The following is a 19,724-nucleotide window of genomic DNA, read 5'->3' as shown; positions in this document are numbered from 1 at the left end:
GCAGCTATAGGATATAGTCGGCCGATCCTAATGAAATTTTGTAGGTCGGATTAACTGACCAAAAATAGAATGTGTACCAAGTTCTAGCTTTCTATCTTCAAAAACACGAAAGTTGGGTCATTTCCGATCGTTCAGTTATATGGCAGCTATAAGATATAGTCGGCCGATCCATATGAAATTTGGCATGTCATATTATTTTGCCAAAAATAGCTCTCATGTCAATTTTTAGCTCTCTAACTCTAAAAACACCAAAGTTATACCATTTCCGATCTATCAGTTATATGGCAGCTATAGGATATAGTCGGCCGATCCGGGCCGTTCCGACTTATATACTGCGTGCAAAGGAAAGAAGGGTGTGTGCAAAGTTTCAAGTCGATAGCTTTAAAACTGAGAGACTAGTTTGCGTAGAAACAGACAGACGGACAGACGGACAGACGGACAGACGGACATGCTCATATCAACTCAGGAGGTGATCCTGATCAAGAATATATATACTTTATAGGGTCGGAGATGTCTCCTTCACTGCGTTGCACACTTTTGGACAAAATTATAATACCCTCTGCAAGGGTATAAAAAAAGGCGGCCGGGGGGTGCAAAAACAGAGGGGCCCATTGAAAGGGAGGTGTTATAAATTTGGGACAGCAGGTGAAAACAATTTGGTGCATAAAGTTTTCGCTTAGCAGCTCAGCGCGTTGGCGACCCAAGGACCCCAAGGAGCAGGGACATGGCTCTGACTTCTGTTTTGTGGCCCAGTGCGGTTTGACACAAAACAGAGTGAACAAAAAAGGGGCCAAGATAACAAAAAAGCACCGAGGAGAAAAACACAAAAAACGGGTAAAAAGCCAAAAGGAGTGCTTCCAGGCCCAGACCCAGGCCCAAAAGAATCACCGGCTTGGCAGGCATATTTTTGCATTAGCTGAGCTACGATTCCTAAAACGAAAATAAATGGCTCACAACAACTGTGGCTAACTGAAGACAGCTACGATATTTTTTCTTTAAATTCCTTGAAACTGATTTAATTTCCTTATTGGAGATTTAACAACAAAATGCAAACAGGAGTGTATTCCGTGTGATTATACCGTCATAACCCATTCATGACCCACTGGCACAGGTCCTAATGCATTTCCCATTGGAGGTCTATGGTCAGTGGAGCCAGTTTAGATGGAAAGAGAAGACAAAACCGGCAATGACGGCGATTTCTCATGTTAGACGTGCCTTTTTATATGGCACGGAAATTAAAGTAATCATTTTTTATTGCGCGAACAAACAAAGGCATTATGCTTTACTGCTCCGGCTAAGAGGGAGAGATGACAAACACAATGCAGAAAGTAGAATAGAGACAACCGCAAAATGCACTGAAGGACAATTGAGTGCAGAAATATGGCCAAAAGCCGGAGAGAAACCAACGAGCGGATACGTTGTCCAAACAGCCAAAACAGAACAGAACCGAACCGTACGAAGGGATTCGGTAACAAGAACGGGCTTTAACAGTGTTGTCGAAAATAGTTTTTAAAAATTCTTAAGAAAATTAATTACTTTAGACACTAATTTCTATAATATGGTAATATTTTAAAGTAGTATTACTAAAAGCATTACAAAAGTAATCCCCAAATCCTCATGTTTTATTATTCTGATCATCACTGGGCACTAAATTGTGGCCAAAAAAAGGGATGAACCCGGCCTCGGACTTGGACTCTTGGCTTCCAGTACCCGGATCCGAGCGCGGAGATCCAAACTTGGACGCGACACCACTTCACTCCACTCCACTCGAGCTCTCGTCGACCAGAAGCACAAAGACTTTGGCAGCTGCGACAATGACAGCGGCAAAATAAAAATATATATACACACAAGGATAGCTATATATTCTATGGGTGGTGGCGACTGCATCCTCCTCCGCCATCGAGAAAATTGCATTAAAATCTATGGAGTGTGCATAGAAAGCGGAGAATGTTCCGCTTCTGGGCCGAGGGACGATGAGGACGGGGCTGGGTTGGAGTGGTGGATAGTTTCAGTTTTTCGGAACTACGAAATGGCGAATTCGTGAAAAATTAAAGGAAAAAGGATATGACGCCACATTGCAACATGAACGCAAAATTGCAATTTTATTATATTTTAACAATGCGTTACGTGATTCCCGCCAGGAATTGTCCTCGTTCCCGGTGCACTCGAAGTAAAGTCAGGAGACAAACTCCTGCCTTGTGCCCCGGCATACGAATTCAAATACGTACAAAAATACCTACACAGAATGATTTTTCGGTGGTTTTCCTGATGGTTTTATGCATGCAATCTGAACGGAGGGAGCATTCCGAGTTAACAGTCATATTTTATTGAGTTTCTGTGAATTGGAGCCATAAATTCATTAGATTTGGCATGAGGAAATGCATTTGTTGTGAGAGATATATTTTTGGTTCAGTAGAGGAAGACGTGCCGAACAAAGAAAATCGGTTAGGATATTTCGTTTCTTAAATTTCTCAGAAACAGACATCCTTTGGTGCCAAAATATTCTGCCATCTGCTTTAATTGGCATTTTTGACAAAAGCTGCATCCATATCATCCTTGTCACAATTTGTCAGGATATGTGTTTGGACAAGTGCTTGCAATCTATTTGAAGTCCTTTTGTGTAACAATTAATATCCTTTGAAGGGGCAGTTCAGAATGATTGCTGGCTGTCGGATAAGGAGTTTTCTCTTTAAATGCCAAAACAATGACAGCCGTAAATAATATGCATGCCTCTTCGGGCCGGACTTGTTGTTCCTTCTTGTGGCTTTCCTGCTTGCTTTTCATTTGCGCTTCAGAAATATTATTTACACTTTATGATTTCTTTATTTAGCACTAATTGCTGCCTTTATTTCATGTTTAAGCCCCCAGCAAGGACTCTCCTTGTGGCCTGGAAAAGGAGACGTCGATGCTAGTGAAATGAGTGCGAGGCAAGACGCTGGGAAAAATACAGGTCAAGATGGACGGCATAACAATAAACCATAATAAGATTGAAATTCCAGAAAGGTTGCGAAAATATTTATATTTTTTTTTCTGTGCTGACTTTGTGATACATGGCCAAGCTAAGTGACGAATTCCCAGACATCGGATGCGAGGAAACACAAACGAAAACCCATACCAGCACACATGACTGGGGCGTAGTCAGATAATATCAAAAAGTTTTCCTTTCTTTGGATTTATTTTTATGCCTTTTGCCTTAGCATATGCTTGTTTATAGCCGCTGCTGCTCCTGCTACTGCTACTGCCACAATGGCGTCTCCTTCGGCGCGGCTTCTGTTCTTCCTTGTCTTGAGCGTGTAAAGTTTATTTTTGTTACTTATTATTATTATTCTGGCGCTGCTTGCTGTTGGTCTTTTTCCTTATTGTGCGTCCGTCCGTCCCAGTGCCTTCGTATCTGTGTACTTATTTTCCGTAATTAATTTCGTGCTTCGAAACATCTGCAGCTGGATTTTTACTGCATCCGAAATTACGCATACGCCCCATGTAATGCAGACTTGATGGTTTGCTTTCAGCTCCAGCTACAGCTACATATTCGCGAAAATGTTCGTTGGAAACGACTTCTCCGTCTTCAACTTAAAGTGCTACACTGCTGTCGCCTTCCAGCCAGTAAAAGGGCCAATTTGTTAAGCAAAATTTAACGCAGCAACGAAATATTTGCACGCCAGACAAGCCAAGTCAGACGACAGGTTTGCTAAAAGTAAGCTAAAGCGGTAGTGGTTCCCAATTGACATAACAAATTCTTGCAAATTTCATAGGCAAAATAACGTGAACGAAGCCCAGCTGCACCACACGGCGTATGTGCAATGCGCCGTAGCGAGTCTAGGCGCTCAGGGAACCGGGAACAGGAAGTTGGGAAAACTGGGAATACCACAGACGACGATTCCGACGACGTTCCACATGAGCAGGCGAGTTCAGTTCAGTTCACTGTAATGAAAAATATCGGTTATATGACTTCGATTAGGAAAGTTTACCAAAGAGCTTAGGCTGTGAGGTTTCTACATACTTTATAGATAAAAAAAAAGTAGATTGTTAAAAGATATAATTAAACTAGATCTTATTTCATATAGATCTTATATAAAACTCCTTTAACTTCCCTAAAATGAAGCTCACCTGACAGTCACTCAACCTGAACATGTACCCCGGTGGACTTAAGTTTCATCCGCAATTGCATTTGCCTATGTGCCACCGCAGTGTCGCGTTGTTGCAATGTAAACAACCCACGGGGATCCGGAGTAGATATAGAGTTGGAGGAGGAGTTCTGTCAAATCTGAAACCGGGATATATACACAGAGAGGAGTAGCTGTTGGAGTATCCACCAAAGATGGCAAACTTTAGGTGGATTTTCACTTTTTTTTCGTATTTGGTGTTTTCTTGAGGGCAAATCTTTTTGCTTCGCTCCCGAACTATGTGGCATAATCCGACGGTGAGTGAGTGCCACAAATCAGAAGGAAATTTGCCAAAGAGTAACAATTCTCAGGATAACTAATCCACTCACACACTTCACACTTCAATTTCCGCCCGGTATTCTTACCTGTCTTATATCCGAGCCAAAATTCGAAGTTATTTGTTATTGCAGCTCGTTATTGTTGCCATGTTCCATGTCGTTTTCCATTTCGATTGTGTCACTAACATGTTGCGCCACCACTTGAAGGGGTGGGGGCGGCTTGAGGTGGGCTAGAGGGCGCTGGCACAGGGCGGAGGGGCGTAGGGCCGTGGAAGCGGCCAATGATTTGAGGAGTGCGCCCAGGCAATTTCACAACGGGCACGTATGCAAACAGTGGCCAAAAAGTGGGCGTTGTTATGCCAAGGCCCCGAAATGGGAATGTGCCAAACTGTCGGCTGCAATTTTCTCAGCTACAGCTAGAAAAACTACAAGACCCACAAAAAAATAGAGAGGAACTTTAATCGAATAGCAGAGTTTCAAAAGATACCCCTTAACTCTTGATAAACTGTATAGATTTTTTTGTTGAAAAATGGTTTCAAGAAGATCTCAATGATACAAGTGATTTGCAAATACTTTTTTAAGGTTTATGATTTTAAATATACTTTCTCTTCTTAATAAGCATAGTTTATTACAAATTTTTATTCATTTGTAGATCACCCATCAGCTACCCATTACTACAGGGTACTTATCCAGACATTGTGGCCCGGACAACTACAATATTTCAGAATTGTGATGCGTGTGTCGCCTCCTTGGTTTCCCGGCAGAGTGCGGAGAATAATGGCCGTGCCCTCAGTACAATTTCCGTTGCATCCTCCGTGCGACACTCCAGCAAAAAAAGTCTCTGGGGAAAGCTCCAAATCTATGCCTAACTACAAAGTAAGCAAAAATCGGAACTGGTTGCAGATTGAGCCGTTGCCAAAAATGCCGAGAGGGGCAGGATGTTCGTTAGCTCCTCAAGGCTGAATACAGGAATGGTTCATGGAAATGCAATGGAATTGCAGCAGCCCTTTTTTTCAACCATTTCACTGGTAACATTGATATTCAATCCACTTTGAAAAGCTTTTTAGACAGTGTACTTAGACAGGTATTCTTTGGTACCTTTTACTTTTTTTAGTAGAAGTAGAACCACCTCAACGTAACACATTTATAATGGCCAGTAAAGTTATGAAAATGCATTTTCGGCTGCCCCGTGACAATGAGAAACGAGAACAACAGAAGCAAAGAAAAATATCCCGACTTCTGGCATAAAATATCACACGTTGAAAACGTTTTTCGCAGCATTTGTGTGGCATTTAATTAAATGCATTTTTATTTTTTAAAATTCTCACCCAACGTGACATAAAATATGCGGACAAAAAAAAAAAGAAGTCACCACAAGAAACAGGTGTGAAGGAGCGACGGGGCAAAAAGGTGTTAATGGTGACTATGAAATTCCATTTGCATACACATTCAAGTCCCGAAAAAATAAAATACCAAGAGGACAGTTTCTAAAAAAAACGACGATAATTTTAATGCAATTTTACATTTTTTTCCAGGGTGTCTACGTTTTTTGTTCTCCACTTAGGTAAGTAATGGTAATTAGGCGTGGAAAAATCCATTAGCCCTGGCTAGGTTGAAAACAGGACCCAAAACAGACAGTGGTTTTCCTCCAATTATATTCTAAAAATAAAGAGGAAAATTAAGAAGTTAAAGCCAATTTTCCAAACACCGGATATAGCTATTTCGCTTGTATATCATCCATTAAAGTTCTATGATTTTTTATTCCAAGAAAAAAACACGTGTTATAAGCAGTTCGAAACATATTTGAACCACACAACAAATTAAAAAGATCACAAGCGCCAGCATCACCACCTCATCTATTTGTATATGTTCTTTGTGGTGAAGCCCATGATTTTTTTCCTCGGCTTCCTCTCTTTTCAGGGGAAGATATATACTGATCACGGTGAGCGAGATCGCCAGCTTGGAGATCCAGGCGCAGGATCGCTCGAAGCGATTCATCGTGACATTGCCAACGCTGCTTTGCCAGGGTCCGGTGATGGGATTGGCCATGAACCAGCTGATGAAGAGCTGCTCCAGCCGGTTACGAAAGCGCGTGGCACACGTGTATTGATAGTCCCTTTTCTGAGGGCCGAACGTGAAATACTTGGAGCGCATAAACTTGGTGTGACCCGAATGGATCCATTGCTCAACCACAAACAGCTGCTGCGCCCTCAGCTTCAGGTCCACAACGGTAACGGTGCGGCAGTACCACGACGGAAACCGGCCGTTCCTCATGACACCCAGAGCCAGGCGGGTGGGTATGAAGATCGATCCTCGCGGGACCAGCAGCTTGTTGGTGCTGTTCGTTAGCAACTTGGGATGCGCGCAGTCCTGCGTTACATTAAACGAGGTCTGAGGCCGGTGGGGCGACTTGAAATAGAACTTAATGTTAGAGGTGGTCCCGGCGAACTCCCGGCCGCCGGTCACAACTATCAGGAGTATCTCGTTCTCGTTGTTAAACAAGCGTCCCAGACCTTCTGCTTTGCTCCCTTCGCACCGCAGGAAGTTCTCGCGCCTTTGATGGGCCGAGAGACTCCCGAAGCTAAGGACCATCAGGACGAGTAGCAATAACAGGAGCAGTAGGAAAAAAAGGGGTAGTAGAATTTTGAAGGTCATAGCCTCATCTCGAAAGTACTCCACATGCCGTTCCGCTGCAATGGGCACAATCCGAGACGCTAAGGCCCCAAGGATACTGCAGCTGCACTGGACCGACGTGCCATAGCTGTTCTCGAAGGATGTGATGCAGTTTTCGGCATCCCAGCCAGGATCCAGGGTCCGGTTCTGCCACACGTTGCACTGGTATATCTCTAGCAAGATTGTGTAGTTTAGCGGCGCATCCCAGTCGGAATCATCCCGCAACATCTTTGTTTTCTTTCCACTCCGAAATGAACGGTCAGGCGTAGTCCTCTGAACTGCCACGAATGCCAGGCTGCGTGGGCAGTTGTTGGACATCCAGATCCGCTTCCCACCCATATTGGGCGTTATAAAGCAGGCCTTCTTCATCTCCAGGGCTGAGGGTTGTCGGTGCATCCGCATTTTAACTCTCATGGGCTCCGAACAGGACACTATCCGCACAGCCAGCATGGCCTTGTTGCTGAGCATCAGGCTGTACAAATGGATCTCCGAGTACTTTTCGATGGTGCCATTGGCCATCCACTGATTGAAAACAGGATCATCGTTAAACTCGCTGATGTTCGTCCTGAACATCAACCGATTTTTTATGGAAAATATACCGGTAGTGTACTTTACTTCGCCGGGACTATGGGCGTGGATTATCAACACACTGGTTTTTGAGGGCAGCGGATCCGGAAACCACCAAAAGATGTTGTGGAAGTTCTGCTGGGAGATGAGCTGAAATAGAATAGTGGTATGATTGAACATCTTGCTGAGCTCAAATAGCAGGGGGGCGGACAGATGCACCGCGTGGATCATGTCAATAGTGTTGATGGTGATGTTCTCCGTTTCCTCCGTCACCTCAGTCACATTCACCTGGTAGGCAATGCCGCCCTCTAGGACCGCAAAGGCTTCGTCATAGGGGTGATGGCGTTTGGTAGCCAGCATGCCCATGTAGTAGGTACACTTGTAGAGGAACCAGGTGCACCGCATCCAGTAATTGACTTTCAGCAGAATCAGAGGATCGAATTTTATCTCTAGTTGGAGCTCCAGGTTCTCCAGCATCACCATATTGACGCACTCAGGACTGGTGGGCTTGCACATGCCCATCGCAAGACCCTCCACATGCTTCTTGTCTCCTAAGATGGACATAAAGGCCATGAGCATGGCAGTCAGACTGTGGTAGGCGTCCCGATGCAACCAGCCCTGTTCTTGGACGGTGTGCTCGAAAATGGTGGTCTGTTTGATGAACATATCGCCCAAGAGCCTCGCTGATCGGAAAGTTAGCGGGAGCAATCGCGACAACATTTGGAGGCCCAGCAGTGTCATCTGCTCCAGCTGGCCACCAGTTTGCAAATCCTGATCTTGCAAATGCGAGAAGATCAGCATACCGTCTTCGGGAGATGCGATCCATTTCGTGGCCACCAATGAGAGAACAAAGGCTTTGTTCCAGTGGCCATGCAGCAGGAGATCTGGTACCTCTGCCATCACCTCCCTGATATGGTTCTCCTGGGTAGCATCGGGATTCGCCAACACAAATGGTGTCACCGTCAGGGACAATTTCTGCCACACGCACGTGTCCACAGTGTCGCAGATGGAGACTTCTAGAGAGTTGGTCGTCGGCAACACCATTTTGATCTTGCTGAACGGAATCAAAGTGGCCACCGCCGCCACTCCGAGCTTGAAGCGGAAGGTCAGCGGAACAAAGGGCGACTCGTAGCCCACGCAAGTGATGGAAAAAACGGTAGTAGCCTCGATGCCGCTATCGGGCCATGCTGTACACTTGCCCTCTTGAGGACCATCGTTCCGGGACATCGAGTACTTGGAAATACCCTGAACATTGTTCACCATAATCATCTTCAAGTAGATGTCGATGTATGCACTGGTGCCCCTCCAGACGAGAAACTTCTTTCGAGATACAGATTGGATTTGGCCGCCTTCCTCGCTGACGAGCCACTCGTAATAGCGCACCCGATGGCGACAATCGGGGCAATCGGAGGTCAAATGGACACTTTCCGCCGTGCTATACACGTCCAGGGCACAGTTGCGTCGGCAGACGATGTTGGGCGCAATGGTGTCCCTCTCCACGCCCTTTATAATCTGGATGGCGCTCGATCGATGTCTGGGGTCTATTTTGGAGTAAACGGTCAGGGCAATGGAGTACTTCTTACCAACTCGGAGGCTTCTTTTCGGGAATCGTATCTTGGGCTCTAGAGGTAGAAAGGTTTTTAAATTATTATTACATCTTGGCAACTATCTGAATGACGCTATCTTTGTTAAGACTATGATAGGTCAAGCTAAAAGAACTATCTTACTTGTTGATAAATCATATTTGCAATATTTGTTATTGGGATCGTCCGTGCTTTCACACTGCCAATGGAAATTCTTTGTTGCCAGACTTTCTACAGGAAAGACTCTGTCCTTGCTCGATGAACCGTCTATTAGTACATAATCCCTGACGTCCACATTCCGTCGCTGGCCTCCAGAAATTTCCGTTTCAATATCTGGAGGGATATACTTCACATAGCACTGCAATCAAAGAAAACGATTGTAGATATCAGTCTGACTGACGCTGGTTACTCACACGAGCTACAGTGAAGACTCCGTTGATGACACCGCTGGCCCGCAACATGAAGACACGGTCTATCACATTATAGTTCAAATAACTGACCTGGTAAGGCACCAATTTAAGGTACAGAGTTTTAGTGTCCCCAGCATGAGCTATAAGAACTGTGTTAGGTATAAATTGGTTTTCTTCGGAGTCTACTTGTCTGAATGCTGAATGAATCTTCTACTCACATTCCTCGTTCATATCATAAAAATCCCAACTGAATGTTTTGTACTTTGCCTTTACACCTTTCCTAATGATAATCGCATAGAACACACGGTGAGTCCAGGCTGAAACTGCAACCGGCAGCTCCGGATCTTTGCAAAATGGTAGTAGCAATACGGGTAACTTATCCCTACTTCTTGAAGGAATAATAACCCTGAACGCTCTCCTATACGTCGCTGCCAGCAGGACAAATCTGTTTTCTAGATCTGAGACCTTCACGATGGCGTATTTGTGCCGTGTATTATAAAATGTTGCATGACATCGGTAATAATAGGCCTGGTTAAAGGCAACATTTGTTTCGGGAATTCCAACTGTGCTTAGGAGCTCTCTCAAGTTGCTTGTGTATGACCATTTAGATTTCTGGCTGGGATATATTACCTTGTCATCAATGAGATAATCAGATGTATCTACTGTGATGTTGAGTACGAAAGGGGTTGTCCCTAAACTCTTCATGGCAACAATTAACGGGTATTTTTCTCCATATTTCGGTCTTCTGTCGAAGAATATTTGAACCGATAGGGGGAGTATTGGACGCTGTCCTATTGGACGCTGTCGTACAAACCTGTTTTTCTGTAAGCCTTTGGGTGGGGGTGACCCAGTTCCAGGGGGATTTAAAGTGTTACTATCCTTGCAAGGTTCAGTTTTACTAATATTCGTTGAAAATATTTCATTTGCACCTGATCCTGAGACCTGACCCTTCTCCTGGCTATTATCTTTTCTGACATCCAGAAAATCGTGGCTTTGATTGAGTATAGGATCCCAAAGCCTTGCAATTCTTTTTTTCTCACTCTCGTAAGATTCAAAATCGGAGCGAGGCTTTTTTGTAGACACCATACCTTGATTTTTCCGCCTTTTATAATAGTCCTCCAAGAAGCTGCCATTCAACAAGGACATCAATTGGACTCCGTCGTTCTCAAGAATAAACATTAGCGATACAGATGCCGTCATGAGGAGAAGGAACAATTGCATACTTTACAAAAACTGCTCGATAATAAGTTTTCTTAATTATCTCCATTTTGGATTTAATTTTGACTCAAGAAGCAAGGTGTAAGGTTTGTAATTTGAGCAGCAAGTGGTATAGCTCGGGCTCTCGCTTATATAATTGTATAATACTTCAACTGGGAATGTGTGGTTGACAGCCGACATGACATTTCACCGCAGAAAATTTTTGTTTTCCTTGTTGTAGGAACTTTTCATTTTTTAAACAATCCCTTTCATTTGAGCCTTCCCATGTTTGTCTTTTCTGTTCCTGTTGTTGTTGTGTCGCTGCCTACATAATTGTTTTAATTAATTGCGAATTGTGTCCGAGTGTGGGCGTGAGTACGGGCAAAAAGCGCTGAGTGCACTTCAAATGCGTAAAAAAGAACAAAAGCCCCCAATGCTTTTCTGCACAGCTGGTAATTTATTGACCACAACAGCATCCAGTATCCAGCAACCAGCAACCAGCCACCAGCCACCAGCATCCAACATGCAACATCAGAATGTGTACATCATCAACAAGAGCGATTACAGAACAAGGTTTAACCCCGGCTCCAAGCCCGGCTTATCTGCCTTTTCCCGCTCGTCCCATTTCCATTGACACAATCCATATAAATCAAATGAAATTAACTCGAAGCGAGGGCACCAAATAGAGTGTTGAATTTTTATAAACCACAAAAAGAACGAGCATCGACAATAGACAATCATACTTTATTTACTATAAACTTTACACATGCATAGTTTTTTTTCGTATTTTTTTCGTTTTTTTTTTGTTTTTTTGCCAAGACAGGGCGACAATTTCTTAAATTGTTCGAACAAATGAGAATGAAACTGCGGCGAGGGAAACCAAGGGGAAACCCATTTACAGGCGAGCGCACGTCGCATAAAAAATAAGGCAACGTGAACCCTGGAAACGGATTTCTTTTGCTACTCCATGTTGGGGATGTACCCTGTTTGGAAGTATTTTTCCCCATTTGAGGTAAAAATAAAAACAAAATATCTTCCAAGAGATTTAAAATAAACCAAAGAATATTTTAGATTATTTTAAAAATTTTATTTATTAAATTAAAGCTGAGAAGCTGTTCAGGACTACCCTCTCTGTAGAGTACAAAAACTTTAACACTAAAGAAAAAACTCAGAGAAAAAAGCAAAGAATGAAGCATTTTACGATTTAGCATATGTGGACCGTAGGAGATGGGTGGAATCATGGGGTCTGATGAACCAGCGGACGGAGGACCGCCAAGTTCAGCACTTTGGCGCGTCAAGTGCTTTTCATTTTCCGAGCACGTCGCCGCGTCATAAAACAAAAACGCATGAAGCGCAACGGGAACGGAGGGGCGGTCTGGCGGTTGGGGCACGTTTAGCATATATATTTTCACACTTGCAATCATACTTTAAGCAGGAAAGCACACTGACACACACGAAACTGTATTTGCTTTAGAGATGGCAACTGTTGTAAAAAAAATGCAGTCCTTCGTGCCATTTACATGGGAGGTTTCGGCAGAAGGCACTTGAATCTTGATGATTTTCACAATAAAATTGAACTCGAATCTCGGGCAGAGGGGTTTAAATTTTTAAGTAAGGAGTCTGTATCGTAAGTTCCATTAAAAAATCTTTAATAAAAAAGCCTAGAATAGTAGCACTTGTGCCATCTCTAAGCCAGTTTGTCTCCTGGCCCTGATATCATGAGGCGGCCGGGTCGTGACATTCCCGTATCTTCATTTTCACTCGCAGTCCACAAGCCGTACCATAAAAGTGCGTCGGGATTGTCGCCAAAACTTTTGCTTTCTTGACTTATATATTTTTTTTGGGTTTTTTAGGTTTTGTGGGTGTGATGATAATAATTTCAAGAGGCATTAGACTGGGTCTTTTATCTTTTTTGTCCTTGTTGCGGCTCACTTTGTCTGCGGCTTGTGGCACGGCTTTAATTAAAATGTCATAGACCCCGCGAACGGGGCTTAATTACCAAAAATGATAAAATTTCATAAATAATGAATTCTATATACTTTCTCAACATACAAATGCAGATAAATTAATATTAATGCGACAAAGCCAACGCGACGGCCAGGCTAAAAACTGTCTCGTAGTCGTCTAATAGATGTCATTCCGCCTGACATTATTAACTGAATCGACTTATCACTCTGAGACGAGAAGGGTTGACGCTGGCATTAAAAGGATTTTAGTTTTCAATGGAAGTGCCATAATTTTTGACACTAATGACAGATAATGTTATCCAAATTCGGTACATTTAATATTCAAAACGCGAAATAGTTGCGACACGCCGTACTCGGTTCAAAAGTTCACAAGTTGGATACGACGCTTCGTCATCATCGTCGTACATGCCTCATTATCATTTCCGGATTGGCATCGAATGGTTGGTTAATGGATCTGAAAGCAGCGTGAAACCATTCCGCAACCCCCGCAGTACCATCAGCATTCCAGCTCATCCACTCCATCCATCACTTGGCTGAAAACTCTTTATGCCCTAAAACTTTCAGCTGGCGCTTTTTCGGTGCTTGGGGACTTCCTGGAGGTGGGGTAGCCATCGGCAGCCATCGGGGGCGTCCTGACTCCAGACCGGCTTGTTGTGGCCCTGTCTGGTCCCGGTGGTTACGTCTGTTTCGGCCACGTTGCTAACTTTGCGTGCGGTTTGTCTCTGGTCCAAAGTTCTCGGCCCCTGCGCCCTTTAATGATCCATGCCGCAAATGAATTGCAGTCCAGTTGCAATTGCTGCACTTGATTTGCGGTGCGACTTAATGGTTAACAATTATCTGGTGACAGTCGAGGGGCCGAGGGAGACCCGGCCGCCACGAATGCCTGAAGTTGGCACTAAGTGTGCGGCAGTTTGCACATTGACCAGATTCAACAGACCAAGTTTGTTTTAAGAAAGCTTCTGTAGAAAGCCAATTTCACAAAACACAAAGTTCCTTGGGGTAGAATAGCGACACAAACTTGGTTTTTAACGCAATTTACGCGGATATGGCCTAAAGGAATAGTTATTTAATTGTATGTTTTCTTATAAGTTTATTTTTGGAAGAGTTACATAAAGATTAATGGAACTACCTTTCGATTTATGGATACCATTAACCGCAGCTCAACCGCCATGATGTGTCAGCGGTAATTACAAGGAGCTGAACCTGCACACACCGGCACATGACCACGCCCTCCCAATCCGGAGCCCCAGCCCCATCACCCTCATCCTTCACAATATCAATTATCGGGCTTCAAGTGTCGCTCAAGTGTCACGTCAAACACCAACACAAAATACAAGCAAAGAGCATCCAGCATCTACCGCCAAGCAGAAAGCACAGAACATCGAGCATGAAGCATGAAGCATCCAGAGCCGCGAGCACACATGACAATCCAGTTTCCGCCACGAGTGGGTTGTCTGCACTTTTCCCACCCAGCCCGTCCAGGAATCGGTTCCACTTCCACAACACCCGCCAATACGTGGATGTTAGTAACATTTTGCGCTTTTGACTTTGATTGATTACAAAAGCAATTGAGCATATCGTCTCAATGAGGGACGAACAAAAAAATGAAGCAAAGCCGGGGAAAAAGAATTAACATAAATAAAATGGGCTCCTAGAAAATGAAGAATTTTCATTGAAGACTTTCCAAAGTGAAAATCTGGGCCGCAATTAGAGGAAACCGGCCTTGTATCCCTTGCAAAGTTAATGAGCAATGGCCTCTAATTTTGATCGAGGAAGGCCAAGGGGTCTTCCATTCCCGATTCCACACAATCGCTTGTGGCTGTGAGATTTTCAACGGCAGCTACTGAGACACGCTTGCCATTAATTAGCCCAATTGAAATGGGTCGCACCCTTTAGCAGGCTAATGAGAATAAAATTTCAATTACATTTAATTGATCAACTAATCAACAAAGGTTGACGGGCCTTGATTGATGATGTCTAGGTTTTGAAGAAAAATATTTTATGCTATATCTATTTTTAAGATTTAGGAAAGAGATATGAGAAGCAGATGGCTTTGATATATTCTGGCCCAGTTTAAGACTTGAAGTGGATGTGAAAGCAGCAGTTGAACTTAAAATTAAACGACACGGCCAGGACACCTTTAAGCGCTTTTCCTCAAATAAAAACCAATGTGTAGAACTTAGACGGCTGCTGGAAACATACATACGTGTAAAACGGTAACTTAATGTGCTTTAGCCATTGCTGCAAGTTGCCTTTTGCTTTACTTTTAATTACCAACTCGAATCACATGGGCAGACAGACAAAGGCAGAACAGCTGTTTGGCTTGTTCTTGGCAACGGACAGCGAACAGTGCCGGAGGGATCGCAATTGCAGTGGCAGTGGCAGTCGCTGTTACAGGACCTTGCCGGAATCCAAAGGCAACCACAGAGCCCAACTTGCTACAGACTACTCTCTAGACCATCGTTTGCTGCACATTTCATTACAATGCCATTGTATTCAAATCCTATTATAAAGCGTAAAACACGCCGGGAAGCGAGGGATGGTGGAGCGGAACTGTAACCGGGATGGACGGGGTTGGCGCTGCTTCAGATAGGGTTGGGGTGGTGGCACGACTTCATGTTTGCAGCACGTTTCCACTTTCGCACTTGGTAAACATAAGTTGGCCACGCACCCAGCCCCCCCGACCATCGGAGGCACTGTAACTCACACACACACCCACATACAGAGGGCGCCTCGTCTGCCACACTCCATAAAATAATTACCAACACCAGTGCAGACCCAGGAGCCCTGGTCTTACCCTATCTGGTGGCATGATGAGTCCGACGGAGGTGCATGAAGCCGGAAGACTTCCATTACAATTGCCGCGTACCGAGCTGAGGAAATGAAAACAATAGAAAGAGATGGGTGTAACGGGCCGGAGAAAGAGAGAGCTTGCTGGGGAAAATGAGTGCCACAAAAGGAACAACCGGCTCCAGCCACAATCCAAGCGAAATGTGCTTAGCCCATTAGAGAGAGGGTCTGGGTACTGGGTGCCCATTTATACAATTCACTCCAATCGTAATTACAATTTTTGCCAAATTTAAGCAGGATACAATGAAGTTTAAGCCATCACCTCTTTGGAAGGCATCAGAATTTTATATTTAATTAACGGTAGAATATAGATTCTTATGAAAAGGTAGACTATATGATTCCTGGCACTAGTTTCCAGTAAAATAGCATACAGCCTTACATCCATGCATTTCCACAGACATTTCTAAATATCTGTCCAACATGGAACGTCCCCATTGAGAAACCGCGTTGAAGAGTAGATTATAGTATTATTTAATACTTTATTAAGGAAACCCCCCTATCCTTGTAGGCCTTTCTCGGCCTATCATTAATGCCATTCGTTCAATTCCATTTTATAGAAATTCAAAACCCCATTGCCCAGTTTTTCGACCAGTGTTTGGTTCCCCGAGGAACGGAGAGGAAAAGAAAGGCTAGCCTAAGGCGAGGATTTGTTCACCGAAGGCGAAAACGAACTCGAAAGAGATATCCGGTCTGCGGCCTCCCCGATGGGTCATCGGAACATCTGCTGCGATGGCTGCCAGCGACGGGACTTCCGAGGTCGCCGCTTCCGCTGCATGCGCTGCCACAACTTTGACCTCTGCGGCGATTGCTACGATAGCCATGTTGAGACGCTGGAGCACCGAGTGGAACACCCGATGCAGCTGATCCTTGAGCCGGGTCAGCAGCCCCAGGCGGAGCAGCTACTGGGCGGGGCGGACTTGTTGGAACAACTGCATATGTCCAACTGCTACACCTGTCCCTACTGCGGACTGTTCGGGCACACGGCCAAGAAGCTGATCGAACACGTGTGGGGCCAGCACCGCCTGGCCGACGGCTACGTTGTCTGTCCCATGTGTGCGGGTCTGCCGGCCATCGATCTGGTGGCCATCCGCAACCTATCGCGACATCTGGTGCTCAACCACATTGAGCACGCCAACATGCTGGAGCCGGACACCCCGCCGCTGCGCCGCTTTCTGTCCAGAAGTTCCCAGCGCAGCCGTCGGCGGCGTCAGCTGATGTTGCAACAACAGCAGCAATATCCGCATCAGCAGCAGTCCCAGTTGGAAAATCTACCGCAGCCCCAGCCACAATCTCTACAGCAGGGACTTTCCCAGCCACCAAGGCTACAGTCCAGAGGAAGTCCTCCCGTCTTGGGCTATGACATTCTCATGCAGTTGGACGAGGTACCGGCAGAATCCTGGACGCCCGAACCTCTGCTACCCAGTAGCATCGAAATATCGGATGATGAGGCTCGGACCAGGAGCAGCGGCCTTTCCCGCTCGGGGCCAGATTCGCAGGCCCCCGTCGAGGATCCCACCAGCCAGATAGTCGTCCTGGAACCGGTAGACACCACCGATCAGCCCGAGCGGTTTCACCTACTGAAATGGATTGCCCATCAAGAGCAACTCTGTCAGGATTCGGAGGTGGCGTGCCGCCGGCGTTTGACGCACGCCCTTTTCACCGAGCAACTGATCCTCTCCATGTTGAGCGGAGAGGAACTGGAGCCGCCGCAGCGGGAAACTGGTGGCGGTGGATGGCATCGGGAAGAGCAGTGTATCGGTCTTTCCAAGGCCATGTCGTTGATGTCCTTACCATGGACGAAGGCCTGGCGCGCTTCCCAAAAGGCTGGCTGCATAGAGGTGGGCCCTGGACAAGGGACGAGGCCCGCGGATTGGGTGTGTTGTAAGCGACGTGTGGGGGGCCAGTACCAGCAGGAGGAAGCCATTGACTAGCAGAATCCTTAACGAACGGCACAGTTTTAGTTGTTTTTTTAAAAGCTTGTTGATGGCAATTCTTTTTTGGTTCTGTTTCTGATTTAATGCAAAACACTAGCAAAATTTTTGTGTAAACCTAATTCATATTTATAAATAAAAATTTTATACACAGTAGAAAACAGTAGCTGTAAAAATTACAGTGCCGTTTTTAGATAACAAATTCTTAACAATTCTTTATCTACACAGAAGACACCCCCTTTCTCATTTGTATATATAAAGATTTTACTTCAACATCATTTATCTGGCTCGATACTAGCACACTTAAACCAGACAAAGATTAATTTATTTTAATATTTTGTCGTGGCAATGAAGCAGTAGGAAAGACTTCAGGACAAGCAACAAATCGTAAGCATTAAACCGCAAACCATTCGCTGCTGTCTTGTTATTTCCGCAAGTGAGCTTTCGAGGATTCCCCTTCCTCTTAAGTCGAAATGGTTTTAATTAGTTCACTTCTCTTCCAAAGCGCCATCATCTTCATCTCAAAGATTTATGCAGCGCCTCAGCTGCGGGAAATTACTTGAGGAGATATTTCCGATTGCGGATCTCCAAATCTATCAATTTCCTCACGAGCCTTAGAGATTTAAAATCTAAATCCAACTCATTTTGGCAAAATGTTGTTCATCAATAATTTGGCTCACTTGTTGGTTATTTTGTTTCCTGTTTCGATAAACCATAAATGAAAGAGAATTTTGATAATTGTATCTATGAGTTTTATCTAAGGTTTCAAACCCTATATCCTAGAAAAAATGACTGATGAGTGCTTTAAAAAACCCAAGTTAGGGCTAAACAAGTTTTGTTTTAGTTTTGAGTTTTTTATTTTGTATTTAGGAAATTTATGTGCTGTTTACCAGCCGCCGAATCCTCCCTGCTGCTGTTGCTGCTGCTGGTCCCCAAATCCACCTCCGAATCCGCCTCCGAATCCTCCCTGCTGCTGTTGCTGCTGCTGGTCACCAAATCCACCTCCGAATCCGCCACCGAATCCTCCCTGCTGCTGCTGCTGCTGGTCACCTCCGAATTCACCTCCAAATCCTCCCTGCTGCTGCTGCTGCTGGTCGAATCCACCTCCAAATCCACCTCCCCATTGTGGTGCAGCAGCCGCCAAGGCGAAGATGGCAAGGAATACGATCTACAGGGATATTCAAAATTAAATAAAGGAAGTCATCCTTTTTTGATGGTTTTAAAACTTACGAAGAATTTCATGATGCTGATGTTCCGGCTAATGTGGCTGGTACTAATAATCTTTTTGGAGCGCAGACGCTCTTTTATACCCGCCAGTAATCACCATTGTTTCGTCACAAGCCCTAGGGTTACACAAGCCAGACGGTCGAAACACAATAAAATTTCCATTTGTCTGGCGAGTAAATTTGATTGGAGTAAATGTTTGGCCACTGATAAGCGAACTAAGACCCAACGGGACAACCCTTCAATGTGTTTCTGGTTCGAATTTGGGATTAATCTAGTTTCAAGTCTGGGACGCGCTTGGGTAATTGTACTTGTTATCAGCACGCACTAGAAACGTGCTCACAGGCCACTGTTGAGACACAGGGGTTCCAAATATTAAGTTCTGTTTGCTTTTTTATATATATTTTCTGTATTAAAAATGTTGTATACAATATATTATATTATAAAGTACCAGCTCAAATTAGCTTAAGATAAGCAAAATTAAAAAACTTTCTTGGGAGATCCTTAAGCAAAGAAAATTAGAATTTTCAACTTAAATCAAAAAAGGTGTAACTGCAAATATCGTTTCACAGTTAGTATGATAGCTCTTGGACATAATCCTAGGATAATAAAAATAGGCGGCTTACTGGGAACTTAAAAAGCAACCTTAATTTACTAAAAAATTTTAAAGGAATACTCTTAGAACTTTAAATGTTCTGAATTAATTTTTTGGTAACTATGTTGAACAAATGGTGATAAAAATCAAACCAAGATTCTTTTCTTAAAAAAAAAAAGAAAAACGCTACTATGAAATCAAATTGAATACTTTTATACCTCACTTTATTAAACATGCCAAAAAGAATTCTTCACAAGGCTGCTATAAAACAAAGCCGTGATTTTTT

The 19,724-nt window shown here is 44.2% G+C and overlaps 3 protein-coding genes across 5 annotated transcripts; 1 reads left to right on the top strand and 2 right to left on the bottom strand.

The window, feature by feature from the left end:
• Positions 1 to 6,170: 6,170 nt before the first annotated feature.
• Positions 6,171 to 11,124, bottom strand: LOC108125273 (uncharacterized). 3 transcript variants are annotated; one of them, XM_070277456.1, is made up of 5 exons: positions 10,898 to 11,122; positions 9,893 to 10,838; positions 9,678 to 9,823; positions 9,409 to 9,622; positions 6,171 to 9,303 (listed from the first exon to the last, which is right to left on the bottom strand). In XM_070277456.1, the coding sequence occupies exons 2-5, from the start codon at positions 10,818 to 10,820 to the stop codon at positions 6,200 to 6,202; spliced, it is 4,392 nt and encodes a 1,463-aa protein (XP_070133557.1). In that variant the 5' UTR covers positions 10,821 to 10,838; positions 10,898 to 11,122; the 3' UTR covers positions 6,171 to 6,199. The 3 variants fall into 3 exon arrangements, with proteins under 3 accessions (XP_070133557.1, XP_043067470.2, XP_070133556.1); XM_043211535.2 differs by having other exon boundaries at positions 9,678 to 9,814; positions 9,893 to 11,124; XM_070277455.1 differs by having other exon boundaries at positions 9,893 to 11,123.
• A 5,075-nt stretch (positions 11,125 to 16,199) lies between these two features.
• Positions 16,200 to 17,780, top strand: LOC108125299 (E3 ubiquitin-protein ligase KCMF1-like). Its single transcript, XM_017241428.3, has one exon. The coding sequence runs from the start codon at positions 16,393 to 16,395 to the stop codon at positions 17,617 to 17,619; it is 1,227 nt and encodes a 408-aa protein (XP_017096917.2). The 5' UTR covers positions 16,200 to 16,392; the 3' UTR covers positions 17,620 to 17,780.
• Positions 17,781 to 18,490: 710 nt separating this feature from the next.
• Positions 18,491 to 18,984, bottom strand: LOC108125300 (heterogeneous nuclear ribonucleoprotein A1). The gene is made up of 2 exons (XM_070277394.1): positions 18,850 to 18,984; positions 18,491 to 18,787 (listed from the first exon to the last, which is right to left on the bottom strand). Exons 1-2 carry the CDS (start codon positions 18,859 to 18,861, stop codon positions 18,506 to 18,508), a joined length of 294 nt encoding a protein of 97 aa, XP_070133495.1. The 5' UTR covers positions 18,862 to 18,984; the 3' UTR covers positions 18,491 to 18,505.
• Positions 18,985 to 19,724: the final 740 nt, after the last annotated feature.

The sequence above is a fragment of the Drosophila bipectinata genome, chromosome 2L (assembly GCF_030179905.1).
Source record: "Drosophila bipectinata strain 14024-0381.07 chromosome 2L, DbipHiC1v2, whole genome shotgun sequence".
NCBI lineage: Eukaryota > Metazoa > Arthropoda > Insecta > Diptera > Drosophilidae > Drosophila > Drosophila bipectinata.
Note: the sequence above shows the minus strand (reverse complement) of the source record. Positions and strands in the feature narration are given on the sequence as shown.